We start from the raw sequence: 19,322 nt of genomic DNA, 5'->3' as shown, positions 1-19,322 counted from the left end.
AAGCGCATTTCCTTCCTCTTCCCGAGGTATGATGGTCTCTTTATACGCCATCGAGGCTGATCTCATGGTTCTCGCAAGGTGAGTCTCGGAGCAGTACACGGCCATGTCAACTGTCTCAATGAGATCGGGATGGGTTCCCCCAACGGTCTTTCCTAGGGGACCGTCCCAGAGAACGAGGTCTTCCACAATCCTGATTGGCTGGGGAACAAGACGACCTTCCCGATGACTGATAAGAAGGTCAATCTTTGTGGGACGGACCAGTTCGTCTCTGGGTACATTTGGGAAAAACTTCTGCAGTTGCTCGGCAGTGACTGATTGAGTCACTTCGGCGATGTTTTCCAGGCCATAGCAGAGAATTCTATGCTCTGCCACTTTTCCCTTGGATGTCTTCACCTTCAGCCGCAGGGAATATCTTTTGGTCAGGACAGTCTTCTTCATTCCCCCGATTCCATGGACTATAAGCCTGATGTTCTCACCGCACAGTCCAAGTTGATCGGCAGTTTCATTGGTGATATAATTGGTATCAGATGCGAGGTCGATTAGGGAGCCAATAAGGCAACCCGAGTTTGTCGTCACTTCCATCAGCATCATCACCACTGGATGTTCTTGCAGTGCATCTCCAGTCTTGGCACATACAGTTGATGATATTTTGTTTGAGAATGCATTCTTGTATTTCTCTCTTTGTTCTGGAGTAAGTTCTGACAGAAACTACTCTTGTTTGTTGGTTAGGCCAAGTTTCTTTCCTCCAATTTTTATGGTACTCTGCTCCTCACTGCTGTAGTCCTTCTTTGGAGTCGGTAGCTTAGGACACAGAAGGTAATTGTGGTCCGACACCCCTCCTTTCCGACAGTCTACTTTTGGGCAGAGGTATCTGGGTGTGCATCCTTTACCATCCTTGGGGTGGGGCCTCAAACACTTGGAGCACAACCCTAGCTTCTTCACATGGGCCCTTTTTCTTAAGAGATCTTGCTCCCTGAAGATCTTGCACGCAAATAGCTTGCCAGCATGGGAGTCATCTTCACAGACAGTACAGCTGGGATAATCGTCCTTCTGACCTGCTGTGGATTTAGTAAAAGCCTTCCTCCCTCTCTTATCTGGGTAGTCTGCAGCACCCTTTTCCACAGGGCCTTTGTCCACAGGGCTTGGCTCCAACTGATCCAATTCCTCAAGAATCTCCTCTTGCCTTTTCAAGAATCCTAGGAGGCAATCAAAATGATACTTTGGAGAGAACCTGTTTGCTGGGTCAGTTTTGTGCATAATCCACTCCTTCTTGAGTGAACTGGGAAGCTTGCTTTCAAGAGATTGAGCAACAACACGGTTCTTCACGGCATCCTCTTCACCAAGAATCTGGAGGTTGTACAGTGCTCTTTCAACAGCCTGGATCAGTTCAATGGTTCTTCTTGGATTGTTTCCTTTAACAGGGGGAAGAGACTGGACTTCGCTGGTGATCATTAGGACTATTTTTGCTTTGTTCCCGTATTTGCTGTCCAGCAGCCTGAACATATCGTCGGCGGATCCACAGCTAGATAGGACGAGATCCTTCTTGACCTTTTCATGGAGACTATTTAATAAGTGGAACTTTTTTATACATTCCACACCTTGTGGGTTACCCAATTCTTGTAGGTCCTCCCACTCAGTCTTCCAGCGGTAATAGTCCCGCATGTCACCAGAGAAAGTCGGTAGCCGTGCTCTTTCAAGGCTGATTTGAGGATTGAGATTAAAGTTTCCTTTGGTCCTTTCCGGGCTGCTCTGCTGTGAGAGGGGCCATGTGTTCATGTTCAATGCCCCCGCATACGTTTTGGGCTTCAGCTGGCGATCGGCAGATATGTCAGGGAGAGAGATGAAAGGAGCATCTCGTATCGGATCACCAACCGTGCTGCTTTCATCTTCCAGGTTTCTTTCTCTACCCTTCACTTGGTCTGCTTCGTCCTCCTCCAGTTTGTCAGACAACGCCAGGACCCTCTTCTTTAGTGTCTTGTGGCGTGTCCTGAGATCTAATGCCCTCGAACCAGGAACCAACTCCTTCCACTCTACTAGCATTTCTCTGAGTTCAATGACCTCTCTCTCAAAACCTCTATTTCTTAGCCTGCGGTCCTTGACTGACTTCCGAGGGTTAACTTCCTCTTCCTCTGCCTGAGTGATGGCCGACTCAGCTGTTTTGACCTGCTTAAAAAACACCTCCTCTGCATAGCTGGTCCAAAAGGTTTCCTGGGTGGCATTCTTTACCTCGAGGAACCTGTTCTCACACTCCGCTGTCTTTCCATCAATTTGGTTTGCAGATTCTATGACCTCCTCATCCGTTGACTCTCTCAGGGCTTCAGCATACTCATGTCCCGCATCTATGACTTTAAAAAAGTCTGTCCTGAAAATCTTCCATTCACTGAGAACTTCAGTCGGTTCCAAGAGTCCCGGTTTGGTGAGAGTATGAGCCCTTTTGGTGAATGAAGCCTGTGCTCTTGATCGCACTCTTTTAAGCTTTTCCAAGTCTGCCATTGTTACTCCCTTTGTGTTGACTGGAGAGACGTCAATGTGCACACGAGCTCCTTTATCCTTGATCAACGGGCAGTTTAATTAATGATAAACTTGGGGTCAGTCAAAGAAGTGAGAGGCCAGCTGATCCTGGGTTGATTGAGCTTCCTTAATGAAGCAGTCCGTGGCTGTTTTTTGCTGCATTCAATCCAGTGCAGTGGGCCGCGGTTTATAACTGTTTGGTTCTTTAAGAATATCCCCACCGAACGGGGCGTCAGGAGAGGACACGTTGTTACAACTCGTAGTGGATTTTATTTATTCTTGGTTCATTTTTAATTACAGTTGATTAGTCCACAAATATCAGCAGCAGGTTATAAACCGGTGACGCATCTCTCCTGACGAGACAACATGCCAAAATGAATACTTGCTCCCACTTATAGCCCGCGCTCATTCATTACTGGATTTAACACACCTGTTTGGGATTTGACTGGTCCATGCTTCAATCAGGTAAGTGAAACCTCCCACCTATTATCCTGCGTTACATTACGAACACCCGTGACATAGTGAACGCAACAGTGGGACTGTTGTAAAAGGAGTCTTTAAGGCTTGGAAGGCCTGCTCAGCTTCGTAGTTCCACTAAAGGGTCTTTGGTTTTCCCTTTAGGAGTGAAAAGTGAGAGGTGCGGTAATCATACTATACTGATGAATAAAGCAGCGATAAAAGTTGGCGAAACCCAGGAAACTCTGAAGCTCCTTGATGGACTTGGGAGTTGGCCATGAAGTGATCACTTGGGTTTTATGGTCATCCATCTTCAACACTTTGTGGAATTGTTTTAAGGCTTCTTCTACGTATTCCTTCATGGTCTTTTGTTCAGGGATGGATAGGGAGTAAATTTGCCCCTTTGGAATGGTTTCTCCAGGGACTAGATCGATCGCGCAATGTCAAGGGCGATGTGGCGTAAACTTGGAGGCTGCTAGGGGGTTGAAGACATCTGCAAAAGAGGCGTAACAAGATGGAACATTGACAGACAAGTTTTCCTAGGGACTCTCAATTGACGTGGAATTTATTTACATGAAGACAGGATGGTCATCGACAGATGGTGAGGAATGTGTTAATTGATTGATATGGCAGTCACAGCCCCACTTTAGTATTTTCCCCGTGGTCCAATCTATGAAAGGCTGGTGCTAGATCAACCAAGGGTGGCCTATTATCAGTTCAGCGCGGCTATTAGTGAGTATGAATGGTGTGAATTGTTATTGGTGATTATGCTCAACACACAGAGGGTGATTGGTGCTATTTGAGATGTCACGTACCCTTTATTTATCATCTCTCCTGTCACTGCGTAGAAGGAGTATGGCTTCGGAGTTCTAGTCCTTTGGAGACGATGGGTCTTAACTAACTTCCCTGAAATGAAATTTCTAGCTGATCTGGAGTCAACAATGGTGGTAGCCTACATATAGAAACCTTTAAACTTCAGATTCACACAGATGTTTAGTGGGATTGATACTGAGGGTTGGGGAAGAACCGAACTCACCACTAACCGTGGAGGGCGAGATGGACAGGTGCGTATGAAATGTTCACCACATCCGCAGTACAGACACAGTTTAAGCTCTCGCCAACGATTTTGTTCCCCCTGGGATAAACGTTGGGATTCTACTTGCATCTTTTCTGGCTGTGGCTCAGGAGTTTTCTCAGGTACATTTCGGCGAGGAGCGTTATCCATATGGTTCCCGATAGCAGGACTGGGACCTCAGGTGAACCCGGAAAGCTTGTTGCATGAATTTTTCTAACCCCAGATTGTCATCATATATGGGGAGTTGGAGTCAGAGTATAGGGTTTAAACCTCGTCGATACACTGTAAGAAGAGCCTTTTCATTCCATCCACTCATTGCAACCAAAGTACGAGATTCAAGGGAATACTCTGAGACGGTCTTTTTACCTTGTTGCAGGTTTAAGAGCTGATCACTGACCAAAGAATCCCCCATCAGTCGCCCAAACACTTCCTTGAAATAAGCGATAAAATTCTTTAAGGATGAGGTGATTGTGGATTCCTGAAACCATAGCGCTTCGGCCTATCTCAGTGCTGGTCCGGACAATTGCGTAGGGTATTGGTGTGCATGCTGCTCAAGTGCAAGTGAACATTGTAGTAAAAACCTATTGCAATCTTCCTCCCGACCGGAGAAGGGTGCTAGTCGTTAGCCTGAACTTGCCATATACACCAACGTGGAAGCGGGATTAGCGGAAGCGCTGTCTTTCGGCTGCGCAGAATTCACACTTTCGGTGTTGGTCAAGCCTTCTGTCAGGATATACACAGGAGACCGAGGTAGGTGAATTCAGTTCAGTGTCTTCATTTAGTTATGCAAGTGCTGAGTGAATACTTCGTCTTGTAGTGCTCAGTGAGTGCTTCATGTCTTCAAGTGCGAGCAGTATGATAACACAGGGGATCGGAATAGTAGGCAGGTGAGCATGTTTGATTCAGGAGTGTCAAAGCCACAGTCACAGATCGCTCACGTATGTTCTCTTCCTTCACAGAGGCTGAAGACAGTACCAGCTTGGGATATACGCGGGAGACTACAGAGATAGTCGAATCACTGGTGACAATACGGTGATCCCTGGTCCTGAGCGCAGCAGAACAAGGACACAGGTTAGTGTTACACAGGGGTAAGTATACGTTATGACTGGGAAACAGTGAGATGTCAGGAGGCAAGTGCGAAGAGACTGTTCCTGTTGGAGGCTTGACAGAGAACTGATGTTATGGTGAGTGTTTTATAGTGCCTTAATTGGATCCTTAATGCGGGGCAGGTGTGGCTGGTTAGTACTCAGGGGAACGTGAGCATTGTGGATTGGTTGGAACCAGGCTTGCCAGATCCCTGACACTAACATGAATATCATTGTGATTTACACCTGAGAAGACAAAGGCCTGCATAATGAGCCTTTCAGTCAGCTGTGTCACTGAGAGGGAGGAGTTGCAAGAAAGAATGTGAGGAAAAAATAAATCTATATAATTTTATGTTTGTAGTTTTAGAATACATTTAATTATACCACAACACAATTTAACATCCACTTGCGAGTGCAGCTAAACAGTTTATTAGGAACAATCAAAGCTTACTTTCAAACTTATTTTTTTACATCATTACTCCAGTCACCAATCCTTCAGAAATCCTTTTAACAAACGTATTTTCTACAAAAAAAACATTTATTTTTATTATTATTATAATTATTATTAATGTTGAAAAGAGCTGAAAATATTTTTTCAGGTTTTTTAGGGTGGATAAATTGAAAGAACAACATTGTTTGTTACTTTTGTTACAGTTACATTTATTTGTTTCATTTATATTATTTAAATCAAGCTTTTCAATTGTATATTATAGTATATTGTTATTGCAACTTTACAATATTTCACTTGATTATACATTTAGTCAGGATTTATAGTTTGGAAAAAGTTTTTGGAAAAAGTCTAACTAGTAAAATGTTTACAGGTTATGTGAAAACTAGTACAAGTAAATAAATAAATAAAAAGAGACTTACTCATTTTTATGATCTCTGCTGAATAAAGCAATTCATTATTTTTTTCTGAGGAAATCCAAATCTCAAATCCTCAGCCACTTCAAATTTTTGGTGGGTGAATTATGTCTTATTCTTCTCATCGCGAAGCAAACAGTAAAATAAAAAAAGTCTCATTAGAAGATAATGAAGGGAGACGTGAAAAACTGACATCACGTTGTTTTTATATGGATTACTTTATCACAGAATATCTGTTTTCAGTAGCTTGTTTAGTTTAAAATGCTTTCTGTAGATATCTCTCTCATGTCTCTTCGTTGAGTATTCACAGAGTTACAGTTCATTTTAATGACGTGTTTGTAAATGAAGATCAGCGCAGACAAAGGCTGCAGACAGCACACCTTGTTTGTTATCTTTATTTTATAAGTGCACAAAATTTTGTTGTTCTTATATCTGTATACAAAAAAAGTAGACCCTTTACAGATTCGATTGATGTATTGCTCTTATCTATACGATCAAAACTGAAAGTGTAATTTAAGTTATTTTCGGGGTTATCAGGAGAAAATGACTCATGATTATCTCCGCGTTAATCGACTCCAGAGGGTTAATATTAGTATTAATGATATCAATAACATAATAATTAATAATATCAACAAAACTATTAATTATATCAAGGTTATTTTATTAATATTATTTTAGTTTAGTTTTTCCATTTTAATTAAAATGTGAATACATTTGTATTAATTTATTCCTATTATCTAATTAAAAATAAAAAGTGAATTAATAAAACATAACATTTTACCTAAAACAATAGAAGTAAAATGAAGGGACATATAAATAAAACGTCCTCACAATTTAAAGTCTTTAATCAACAAACTGCACAAATTATGTAAATCAGTGATTCATTGCTAGTGCAGTTAGCTTCATTAAACTTCTTATTTATAATAGCAAAGATAAAATAAAAAATATCTGTATTGTGATTATTAATATAGTTATTAACCCCTTACTAGTAACCCCCCTTTTTTGGCATGGAGACCGAAATTACATACCCAAAATAAAAAGGTTTCTGCTCATGATTCTTTCTGACTAGATACATAATCAACCTTTGTTCACAAAGCTGACACTTTAAAGTTTACTGTTCAGGAATCAGAATCACTCAGACTGTTATGATAATAGAGATATATAAGCTCAAACATAAAAACAAAAATAAAAATATTAAAAACATATGTTTTAAATGTATTTTAAAAAATGTTGATGTAGGAAATGAGTTTGAAAACACAGTGTAGCTAAGGCCACAAGTCTTCCAAGACTTCATAAAAAATGTCATAATCGAATCTGTAAAACTGTGAATTTTATGAAATATTTTCTAAGGCCATGTCATGTGTGTTTTTAGAGAAGGCTAATCAGATTGATTTATGGCCCTTGTCATCTCTGTAAGATCTCACATGTAAACATTGATGTGTGTTTTATATGTGTGTTTCACTGTTGAAAACTGCCCGTTTCATGATTGTATTGTTCTCACCAAACGGTTCTTTCACACCTCCGCCAAGTATGACACATTATCCGCATTATTCTTTTATCATTATTCTTTTGTTTTTATTCCACCTTTATTAGCCTTGATTGTGGTTTTTCAGGCTTTACAAAGCAACAAAGCAGCGATCTCACTTCAGTCTCTCTTTGCATTTAGCCCTTATTTATTAAAAGTCTTAATATAAAAATACAACAAAACATTTTCTTACGACCTTACGTGAATTATTGAGACAAAAATGCATTATGAAGAAGAAAAGCACCTGCTATTAGTAGCATTGGTGCTAACGTTAGCATCAAGCTACATCTGACAATTTATGAAATTATTAGTACACTTTTACTCAAAACTCACTTTAAACCCCGATCGAGTGTTTATAATAACTTCCTTTAGCGATCAGGGGTGGAATTTGGTCGTTTACTGTTGTAAAAATATGTTATTTGTAGCCTTTTTCATCATGAAACTCTAAGATTGACGTTTGAAAGACCCAATCAGAGTCTGAGTCACACACCGCACGAGCTGTGACTACTGCACGCACACACAGATCGCTGGGAGAGGGTGTTTATCATCTGATCGCGTAAATCCGTGGAAAATGAATAGAAATGACGATTCTGTCTGAAGAAATATGAAGTAAACATCAGTAAATATATCCATATATCTCCGCAGATATGCATCTTTGGTCTAAAAATCCTTATTGATGCTGTTCAGTGAGTCTTTGTGAACACAAATAAACCGCTCTTGATGTGACTGAATACGAGTGAGTTGTGAATTTCTATTCAAAATGTGGCATAATACGGATTTATTATTTTGCACTCCTGACATAAATCACTAAATATCTGTCACTGTAACAATGTTTTATCAAAATATTGGTCAAATATCGAAGCTTGAGTCTTTAAACTTTCCATTGATGCACAGTTTGTCCACATGAAGTAAGACAGTGATGTTTAATGTGCTGTGAAAGTGAAACAATAATAAACAATAATAAACTGGGGCCGTCAGCGATGTTTGCACGTAAAGGGGTTAATAAGTAAAAATTGAGGACTTCACTCTACTGACTTCAAATGGATGTGGGTAATTTTTTGTCCGATGCCAACAAATCATAAATCATTTTGAAGGTCTTTTAATGGAGAATCCCTTTTTTATATTGTTCTTTGTGACTTGTTTTGTCAGCATAGGTCACAGTATTCTCAAGAGTAAGCACATGTGGGGGCATCAATGTTTCAGGTAGTATGGCAAGTCTAAACAGATGAACTGGAGATGGGTCACAAATGAAAGAACATGTAATGGACAACCAAAAATCGGATGTAGGCAACAAATCAGAATTGGGCATCAAGACCTGCAGTGTAAATGAGGTCTTAGTGGCATTATAAAAAGTAGGTCTATGTGTTGTCTTTTGATTCTTCTCCTGTATGCATGTTTTACGCGCAGAAAATGTCTTTGGGCTTATATGTCCTGATGCTTTCCCCTGGTGAGTTCCCTGATTAATTGTTTTTTTTTCACAGTTGCAGATTAGTCTAAATACATGTCTGTTATTAGGGATGTGTATGCATAAATAACGAGCACAGGTAGCATAAAGTTACAATAGTCTAAGAATCTTGCTTAATAAGTAAGGAACTTTATTGTGGGTTCTTTTTAATTATATTTGTATTTCTAGCTAGCTGCCTTTTCGTTGAACTATACAAACTTTTTGCATTAGCACTAATGAGAACATTCTTTGTTCGACCGGTTGTGAAGCATGTGTGTCAAACACGGCAAGAATTGGCTAAAATAACCTCTGCAGGTAACGTCACTGATAAAGTGCACCTGCAGGTTATAAATAGACATGAAATGGAAACATCCTCAGGTTACCCCTTTGTCTGAAGAGACGTCAGGACACGTCGACAGTGCGGCATTGAGGTGCAGCATCTCGTTCCCGCTTCTTCAGGGAACAGGGTTACAGTCAAATAACCCGAGACATTCCCTATCAAAAGCTACTCTCCATGCTGCGCTCAATAGCGCTAATGGTAACTAGAATACCAACGCCGCCGCAATGTAAGTGTCTGGAACCCCAAGGTTGTGTAGTGTGTGCGCACAAACATCGAACAGGTCTCAGACATGACCCTGGGATGTGGAGTAGCATTGACATCCAAACTATAGAATCTGACAAATGAGAGCGGAAAGGAACAACCTACCGCATCACACACTTGCTGCAAGGGCGCACCTCTTGCTCAAGCCATTGAAGATGCAACCCAACTGGTTGAATGGGCACTAACTCCTAGAGGCGAAGTTTGACCACGCGCCTCGTAGGCTAGGGCAATAGCAACCCTCACCCAATGTGAAACTGTTTGCCTGGTGGCAGCTGCACCCTTGACTGCGGCCCCCACGGCACATGAAAAGCTGCTCTGACTTATGCCACTGGCTAATGCGGAGCAAGTAAATCTGAAGAGCACATACTGGACACAGTAAGTGAAGTCTTTTCTGCTCCGGTGTTGTAAATGGCGGAGGACAGAAATATTTGGAAATGAGTAGGATGGACATCCAAAATATAGAACCTGACAAATGTGTGCGTAGAGGACCAACCTACCGCATCACACACTTGAGCTGGAGCATCCCTCACCCAATATGAAACTGTTTGCCTGGAGGCAGCCACCCCCACCCAATAACCTACCAGCCAGCCCCTCGAGCACTACGGCTAAATCCCCTGAAGGGGCCGTAGCTCTAGTGGGTGCCTCAACCTCTGAGCCCCATGAATGAAGTGGGCGACCAGAGGGTGCTTCCCCACAGAAACCCAGTCAATCAAAACATGGCAAGCCAGACTAGCGGCCATGTAAGTTCTGAGAGTACTAGGGCATGTGCCTGAGGACAATTTCTCTTGCAGGAACTCCTGTACTGAAACATTTTGGCAGTGAGCTGGGTCTGCATAGTGTCATGCACCAGCCCTCAAAAACACTCCATATGAGGGCATAAGTTATTCTAGTGGAGGGAGTCCTAGCACTTAGAATAGTCTCTATTACTGTGGCTGGAAGGCCAGCATCTCTAGTTGGTCCCCCTCAGGGGCCATACGTGAAGGTTCCACAGCTCAGGCCGGGAATGAAGTACTGTCCCCTGTGCCTGAGAGAAGATCTCTCCTGACTGGAATCGCCCATGGCGAGCCTTCGAGGAAGGATATTCGATCTGAGAACCAAACTCAGGTCGGCCAACGGGATGCTATCAGTAAGAGGCGAGACCCCTGTCGACGGACCTTGGCCAGGACTCCCGGGAGCAGAGCAATCGGAGGAAAGGCATAAAGACGCAGTCTGGGCCTCACATGGGCCATAGCGTCCAGACCCAGGGGAGCTGGATGAGTCAGAGGGATGTAGAGGGGACATTGTGCCATTTCCAACTTGATTTCCTGTGAAGCACAGAGGTCCACTTCTGCTACTTGAAATCTTTCCCAGATTTGACTACTTAGGGGTGGAGTTTCCATTTCCCGTGTTTTACAGCTTGTCTGGACAACAAGTCTGCTCCCACATTCAAATGCCCAGGAATGTAAATCGCCCTGAGGGACAGGAACTAGTCCTGTGCCCAAAGCAGAACCTGGTGCGCTAACTCTTTCGAGTGGCATGACTGCAGTCCACCCTGGCAATTTACGTAAGAGACTACAGATTTGTTGTCCACCCGCACTAGGACATGGTAGCCTCATCAACTGCAATTGATGTGCCAATTCGAGAAGTGGACCTCTCCCGATCCCTTGGGCTGGACAGCCAGCTAAGGCCGCTCCCCAGCCCATGAGGGAAGCGTCTGTCTTTAGCATTTTGTGATGACAATAAAGACCTAGAGTGGGACCCAAAGTCAGAAACCGTGGTCTGAACCACATAGATAGTGTACAAAGCCCCTGGCGTGAACCCTTGTTTGCCACTGGGGATTGGCCCTTGGATGAAATCCCCTGGCTCTGAACCACAACTGAAACGATCTCATGCAGGAGGCCCAAAGGTATCACCGTGGATGCAGCTGCCATGAGACCTGAACAGTGACTTTCTGACCTAACTTGATGTTCTTTATGGTGTTAAGAATGGATTTGACGCATGCAGGAGACAGCTGTGCCTGCATTGTGATCGAATCCCATACCACACCCAAATACGTTGTCCTCTGAGCCGGAGAGAGAACGCTTTTCTTGGCGTTGACACTCAACCCCAGAGATTCGAGATGAGCTAGGACGACATGCTGATGTCGAAGCGCAAGCTCTTGAAACTGGGTCAGATTCAGCCAGTCGTTTATATTCATTTAAAATGTGGATGCCCTGGAGTCGTAGAGGAGCCAGAGCTGCATCCATGAATTTCGTTTAAGTGTGGGATAACCAAGTTAGGCTGAATGGAAGAACCTGATACTGGTAAGCTTCGCCCCCGAAAACGAACCTAAGGGACCTCCTGAGTTGTGGCAATATTTCAAAATGAAAATACACGTCCATTAGAACGTACTTTAGTCCAGCTCTATCTGCAGCTGCCATGTGTTACAAGCTGCTCCCCAGTCTTATGAGGGGGCGCACAACTTGCCACACTATATATTTGAAGGAGCTGGATCTGGTCGGGACTGTTTATTTATTTATTTATTTTTGACAGCCCTGACACTTGAGCATAGTGAGTGAGAAACATATTAAAAGTCTCCTCATGGTACTCAGACTTTTTAGATCAGCCTGATATGCCTGCAGAACCCATGGTGTGCAGGGCAGCACTAGTCTGACCCACAGCATGAAATACGTTCCATCCATAGATGTTGCTACAGTGTATATATATATATATATTTATGTTATTCATCATCATCATCATCATTTCATCATAATTTTTTTAAAATATTTTTATTTAAATTATGTTGCTCCAATAGGGGAGAGATAGCAGCTAGCATCTCTCTCACCAATGAAGTCATAATGTACAAAATCTAACTTTAAGGCTTTAATCTGGTCACTGCACGAGTACCTAGTAACTCCTCATGTGCTTATAATTACGAGAGGAGCGCTAGGAGAGAGCACTCTCAATGTCCATTTCAACAGGAGCTAGAGCTACAGCAGCCCCTTTCCAATCTGAAGAAGTGCCTGGGAACATTTCGTAGGTGGGTACAAGAACCGTCCTATCTTCTAGATCGGAGCGCGATCTTAATGAGCGGGAAGCAGCTTGTTCCTCGTGAGAGCAAAGAGCCTAGCGCGGATATGAAGTGAACCGCGGTGCTTACAACTGCCACTCTAGAACGCAAAGGCAGCCTCTTTTTTTTCAAACAATAAACATGCGATTTCTCTTCAGAGATCGGCCATGGAGAGCGAGGCATGCATCTCTTATAGAGTCAGCAACAAAAGTTAGAACTTTCTGTTTCCTTTTTTAATTCTCAACATACTTCCTTTTAAACTAATACTTTCATCAGCGTGACACACACACACAATGCGGTCTCTGAAGACAAAGAAACCTGAGGATGTTTCCGTTTCACGTCTATTTATAACCTGCAGGTGCACGTTATCAGTGACGTCACCTGCCGAGGTTATTTAAGCCAATTCTTGGCGTGTTTGACACACATGCTTCATGCTTCAGTCGAACAAAGAATGTTCTCATTAGCACTATTGAGCACAGCATCGAGAGTAGCTTTTGATAGGGAACTTAGTACTACGCCCAAACAAAATCACAATTTTTTCGATATTAACCGCAAATTTTGAACATTACTTGTTCAGAATTTTGGCTTTGATTTTCCAGCAGCTTTAAAGTAAAACATGTTTTGTAAAATATATATTTTATATAAAATATAAATATTCCAATTCGTATGTATCATATTTTCATAAAATTAAACTTCTATAATTTTTTGTTATATAATCTTTATAACTGAAATCTGTGGACCAAAAAATTCAAAATTTATAACAGTTTAAGTTGGAAATTTAATTTTCATGTCTTTGCTCAAAAAGTGGAACCGACAGTTAACAGGTTAAGAAAATCTAAACACAGTATAATCTTTCTGTCAGTGTTTTTCCTGTAAACTATTTATCAAGAGTTTAAGTTTCTTAAGTAAATTTTATGATGCATGAATATGTGTCACGGATCCCATCAGCCCAACAATATCCACACCTCTCCAATCTCAATCAGCAGAATGATGAGCACATCACCAGTTACCTGATTGAACTGCTATTTACCTGTTCCCTCATGTCAAGGATGGACAAAATGTTTATAAGATAAAAAAAATGTATGCGTATACAGCTCAAAATTTCTCTGTATAAACGGGGCCTAAAAAACGCACCTCACTGCTGGAGTTTCTTCAAGCTCTTGTGAAGTGCAGGATGAAATGTTACTGGTGCAGAATCTCTGTGCTTTAGAGCAGTCCAGTCTCTGAGAAATCAAAGAAGTGAGAAAATGCTGAGCAGATTCAGAGATTTATTTTCTGTTCTCTTGTTATTTGCTGTGAAATTTAGTTATCAGTGAGAGATTGAGTCTGAAAGACTATGAGCTGTCAACCCTGTTGCTAGTGCTGTTCTAGCATCTTTAGCAATTTGCTTGCATTATAATATTGCTAGTGTGTTTACAACATGGGTTAACTTGTTGCTTTATCTTAATCTCTTCACAATCATCAGAATATGATTTGATCAAACACTCTGTGAATGTTTACTGACTGAATGTGACTTTGTTTTCTAGTGTGGATCATGGTGGAGAATCCAGGATTATAGCAGGACTAAAGAAATGTACGTCTATACACACTCAAACATACACACACACACCGAGCTGTAGTGATTGTTGTTGTTATTAATGTCTCTGTCTTTGTGTTCAGATGCCTGTATTTTCACACTGGATCCAAACACCACACACACTCAACTCATTCTGTCTGAGGAGAACAGAAATGTGACACGTGTGGATGAGGATCAGCCATATCCCGATCATCCAGACAGATTTGATTGTTTGTATCAGGTGTTGTGTAGAGAGAGTGTGTGTGGACGCTGTTACTGGGAGATTGAGTGGAGTGGAGACAGAAGTGTGTCTATATCAGTATCATATAAGAGTATCAGCAGGAAGGGAGATGGTGATGCATGTTGGTTTGGATACAATGATCATTCCTGGAGTTTGATCTGTTCCCGCTCCAAATACTCATTCAGACACAATAACATACAGAATGATCTCTCTGTGAAGCCCATCATCAGCAGTAGAATAGGAGTGTATGTGGATCACGGAGCAGGAATTCTGTCCTTCTACAGCATCTCTGACACAATGAGCCTCATCCACACAGTCCTGACCACATTCACTCAGCCGCTCTATCCTGGGTTTAGGATTACTTATACTGCATCATCAGTGAAACTGTGTTCATGAATCAGAAGAGACTGACGAGAGATTCTACCCATAATGCTTTGAAATGCATGATAGATCAGTATCAATGAGAGGTTATAGAGTCTCTTCATGACATTAATACTGCAACTGAACTTCTGTGACAGAAATAAAACTCAGAATAAATGTCATGAGTCATATCTGTGATTTTCTCATTTGTGTTGATGCAGATGAGTTTTTACTGTAGAGTCCACATCATTTGTATTATTACTGTGAAAATAACCTTTCATTTAAAAGTACCTTTCACAAACAAGATCCTCAATAAACAAGTTACAGGTAGTCCAAAATGCAAGATTCAAGATTTTATACAAGTTATTTGGCATAAAGCAAGCAGCAAAATGTAGGACTAGCAGTGAAATATAGGAAAACATTAACCACCCTGAATTCGAAGAGGCTTAGCCAAATGTACAACTCAGTTAGTGCACAATAAGAGTCAATGCAGTGGCTAGAGTCGTTACGAGGTCAAGAAAATATGACCTTATTACCCCAATTCTAAAGTCTCTGCCGCCTGTATAGTGTCTTATCTGAATTGGTGCAGAGATACAGATTTTCCAACTTGCTCAATCTTCCCAGTTACGGTGGTGACTGCTTTCAGATCTAGAATCTGAGGCGTCAGCACATCATCTAAAGCAAATTTGATAACGACGGTGACAATTTTGTCTAAATCAGTATTTTGTTCGCTCAAGGCTCGTTTCACTCCAGACAAAATGGCCCCATCCAGATCAGCTCGGGAGATAGCATTGGAAGACTCTTAATGGGAGAGGTAGCATCCTCCCAAGTATGAACAAGTGTGGCCTGAGTAAACATATTCGATGATTTCACGTAATTTAGCATTTAGTTTTCCTAGTCCTGAAAAATTTGAGTGGTGTGGAGAGCGCCATTTCAAAGCCGCACCACCATTAAAATACATTTTGGTCCAAAAATAGCAAAAACTATGACTTTATTCAGCATTGTCTTCTCTTCCGTGTCTGTTGTGAGAGAGTTCAAAACAAAGCAGTTTGTGATATCCGGTTCGGGAACCAATCATTCGATGTAACCGGATCTTTTTGAACCAGTTCACCAAATCGAACTGAATCGTTTTAAACGGTTCATGTCTCCAATATGCATCAATCCACAAATTACTTAAGCTGTTTTAATGTGGCTGAGACTCCCTCTGAGTTCAAACAAACCAATATCCCGGAGTAATTCATGTACTCAAACAGTCACTGACTGAACTGCTGTGAAGAGAGAACTGAAGATGAACACCGAGCCGAGCCAGATAATGACTACTTTGATGATGTCTTTCTTTCCTTTCTGGATATATATATATATATATAATATATATAATTGTTCACTAGGTCCCACCTAGTGGACAATTGTAGAAATAACAAATGTTACCTCTTACCAACAGGGAAAACCACCAACAATCAAGAATCTCTCTCACACACACAAATCTATGATTTGCTGTTATTCTCCATATAACTCCATATACAAGCCAGAAACCAAGCCTTTTTTGCACAGGCCTATCTAAAGGGTTAATGTTCCCACCTAGTGAGCAACTGTAAGAATAGGGGGAAAGGGAAAACCACAAACAATGAAGAATGCATGATTATATGGTGTCATGGCTTTGCAATCAAAAAATGTCATTATAACGGAAGTCAATGGGGCAAAAACAGCCATGAACAGTAAATGATGGAGAAAAAATTTAAACCTAATGCTGCACAAAAACTAACAATGCATCAAAGCCAATCTTGTTACTAATCTTTGACATGCCCAAGACTGTGATAAAAAGTAAAAAAAATAAATATATATATATATATATCCAACCACAATTTTATATTGAAAATAAGTCATTTTGTTAGTTTTTGTCCCCCAAATCAGTGACATCATTTATGAACTTTGTTAATTAAAGATTTAAAATCTTGGATTTAAAAAAAAAAAACAATTGGTAGTTTTGATCAGGAATGAGGTTGATTAATATATTTATGCAAAGAAAATTGAAAAAAAAAATAATCTGATACATTTTTACAGCAGTTTAATTGAGTTGATGTTTTCATCCACGAACATAACGAAAGGGTAGTGAATTTAAACCATGCACAAGGGTTAAAGGGATGGTTCACTTTCCAATTAAATTTTGGTATGTTTTAGCTTACCTCAAGGGCATCCAAGATGTAGGTTTCTTTGTTTCCTCAGTATTTCCCATCTTGATATTTTTAGGTCAAACCATTCTGGTCTGTCTCTCATATAATGGAGGTCAATGGTCACCACATCAAAGAGCATGCACAGAGGAGTCCAAATTAAACAATTCCCCATCGTAAGTACACATTGATGACCTAAGACACGAAACGAGTGGTTTGTGTAAGAAAACGAATAGTATTTATATAGTTTTTACCTCTTGTATACAACCACATCCTACTGATCTGAGGACACGAGTGCTTTCTGATGTGACGTGTGCGCGCTCTGGTTTAGTCTGCGCAAGCGCGGAAAGCCCCGGAAGTGATCTCTCGCGTGTGTACATCACTCATTGTTTACACTTACTGGGTCTCATTCATGAAACACGAGCAGAACGAATTTTTGTGTAAATCGCGTGTAAAGTGGTTTTGCCGTAAATTTTCGGATTCATTAAAACGTTCGTATTTTCCAAATGTTAGTTGGTACGAAAGAAATCTACACCTGCTCCCAGCCACGCGTAAATAGTGCGTTTAACGTCTGAACGTTTTGCTCATTAATACGGCTGCATTTTAATTCACCTTAATCGGGTACATATTTACACAGCATTTTGAAAAAATATTATATATATTAATTACATACGTTTTTTTCTTTTAACTTTTATTATGAGAGCCAGTAATAGGATCTGTAATATGCTGCCAAACTTCCTTTTTTAGGACCTGATACGCCACTATGTACGCTTGAAAATTAAATGGCGTTTTGAATGAACTTCTGATAATAAAACTTCAATTTCTGCAGCTGAGAAATGTTTGTTTTTCAGTCGCTTTTGAGAAGACATGTTGAAATCCTTCGTTTGGTGTCATAATATGATGCTCATATATAGTCGGATTTAATAGGCGGGATTTATGGTAATTGAGAGTGAGCGTGCACGCGCGTCCCATTTACGACTGATTGGAATTCATTAACACACACACACACACACACATTTCACTATCACATCTGACGTTTACGAAGTTTTTGTGAATCAGGAGAAGAGTTTTCGGGAAGTTCTCTTTACAAGCAAATCACTCAGATATTTACTCGTATATTTATGAATGTTTCATGAATGAGACCCACTGTCTATGGTTTACACAGAGATTTCGGAAGTGTTACCTTTCACTGTGAAGATCTAAACATAATTAGACGTACAGGAAATTGCAATGGAAGACGATTTCAATATATCAACAGACAACGTTTAATTCTTTTCACAACCATATTTATTTGAACCAGAATACACAGATCAAGTACTCAGGAGCGATCCGCTGCAGCAGCTTGTCTTCAAGCCTCAGAGAGACAGAGATCTCTTCAGAATTGGTGGTGTTTTAGTAGCAAGTGTTGTGAGATGCCAACACAAGTGGAGAGAATATGTTGTCACGAATGGAACAGCTACAAGACGATGACATTGACAGTATCGCATCGCACACCTGCCTGACTGAAGATCCTGAGTTTTCTCCGCTGTTGAGACGCAGTGTTTTGCACGTTGTGTTTAGTTTGCCACATATAAACTGGAGGCGACGTCCAATGCTAGAGGGACCCAATGGCACGCTGTCAATAGAGTGAGTAATGTGTTGTGTTTATTATAATCTCAATGATTATAGGGTGCATTATAAACAAATTAATTAATTACAATTACTGCACTACATTTCAGACAGTGCAGTTTGGTGGCGTATCGTGTGGTAAACAGTAAACAACGAGTGACGTTCATGTGTGAGAGATAAGTCCCGGGGCTTTCCGCGCTTGCGCTGACTAAGCCAGACATAAAAAGTGTGAGAACCATTGGGTTAAAGAAATGGTATAAAATGAAATCCTGCTTTTTAAGAACTTTTCAGTAAACCATTTCTTCTTTCCCCTTGTAGAGTCATCGAGGATCCAGTTTATTCTTGAAACATTGGTAAGAAATTGTTCATCTGCTACATTGCACATTGCAAGTGGGAGCGAGTGGAGGAGATGGCATCAGAAAGGACCTGGAGCTCAGACTCTTTCAAGGATCACCCGAAACACAACCACACTATTTGCATGAGGCTGTTGGTTCTAACATTTATGGTCCCATTCGGTAGAGAAAACATTCCCCGCATTCCTTGCTGTCAATACACGCCCCCCACCTCCCACCCCCCCAAACCTTCGGGGTGCCCTCTCTAACGCTGGGCCCTTGGGATTGTCCTAACATTCCTTGCCCTTACAGCGGTCCTGATTGAAGGTCCCTTCTCTAACTGTTCAACACATTTTCACTGCACAAATGTACACATCTCTTGTCATGAGACACATTACTAAAACATGTTTTTTACAACAACAAAAAAAGGTTTTCCACCAAAATAAAAGATCAGCTGGTATCAGTCATA

General features: G+C 41.1%; 1 protein-coding gene across 10 annotated transcripts in view; it reads left to right on the top strand.

Annotated features, from left to right (window-relative positions):
• Positions 1–14,923, top strand: part of LOC113048323 (NACHT, LRR and PYD domains-containing protein 12-like) — a 116,476-nt gene extending 101,553 nt beyond the window's left edge. For all 10 annotated transcript variants that reach the window (XM_026210089.1, XM_026210082.1, XM_026210083.1 and 7 more), the window contains 2 exons: positions 14,116–14,162; positions 14,249–14,923. In XM_026210089.1, coding sequence (XP_026065874.1) covers positions 14,116–14,162; positions 14,249–14,781 — 580 coding nt within the window. In that variant the 3' untranslated portion in view covers positions 14,782–14,923. The remainder of the gene's footprint in view (positions 1–14,115; positions 14,163–14,248) is intronic.
• Positions 14,924–19,322: the final 4,399 nt, after the last annotated feature.

The sequence above is a fragment of the Carassius auratus genome, chromosome 29, assembly GCF_003368295.1.
Source record: "Carassius auratus strain Wakin chromosome 29, ASM336829v1, whole genome shotgun sequence".
NCBI lineage: Eukaryota > Metazoa > Chordata > Actinopteri > Cypriniformes > Cyprinidae > Carassius > Carassius auratus.
This window is presented reverse-complemented; position numbering and strand designations above follow the sequence as displayed.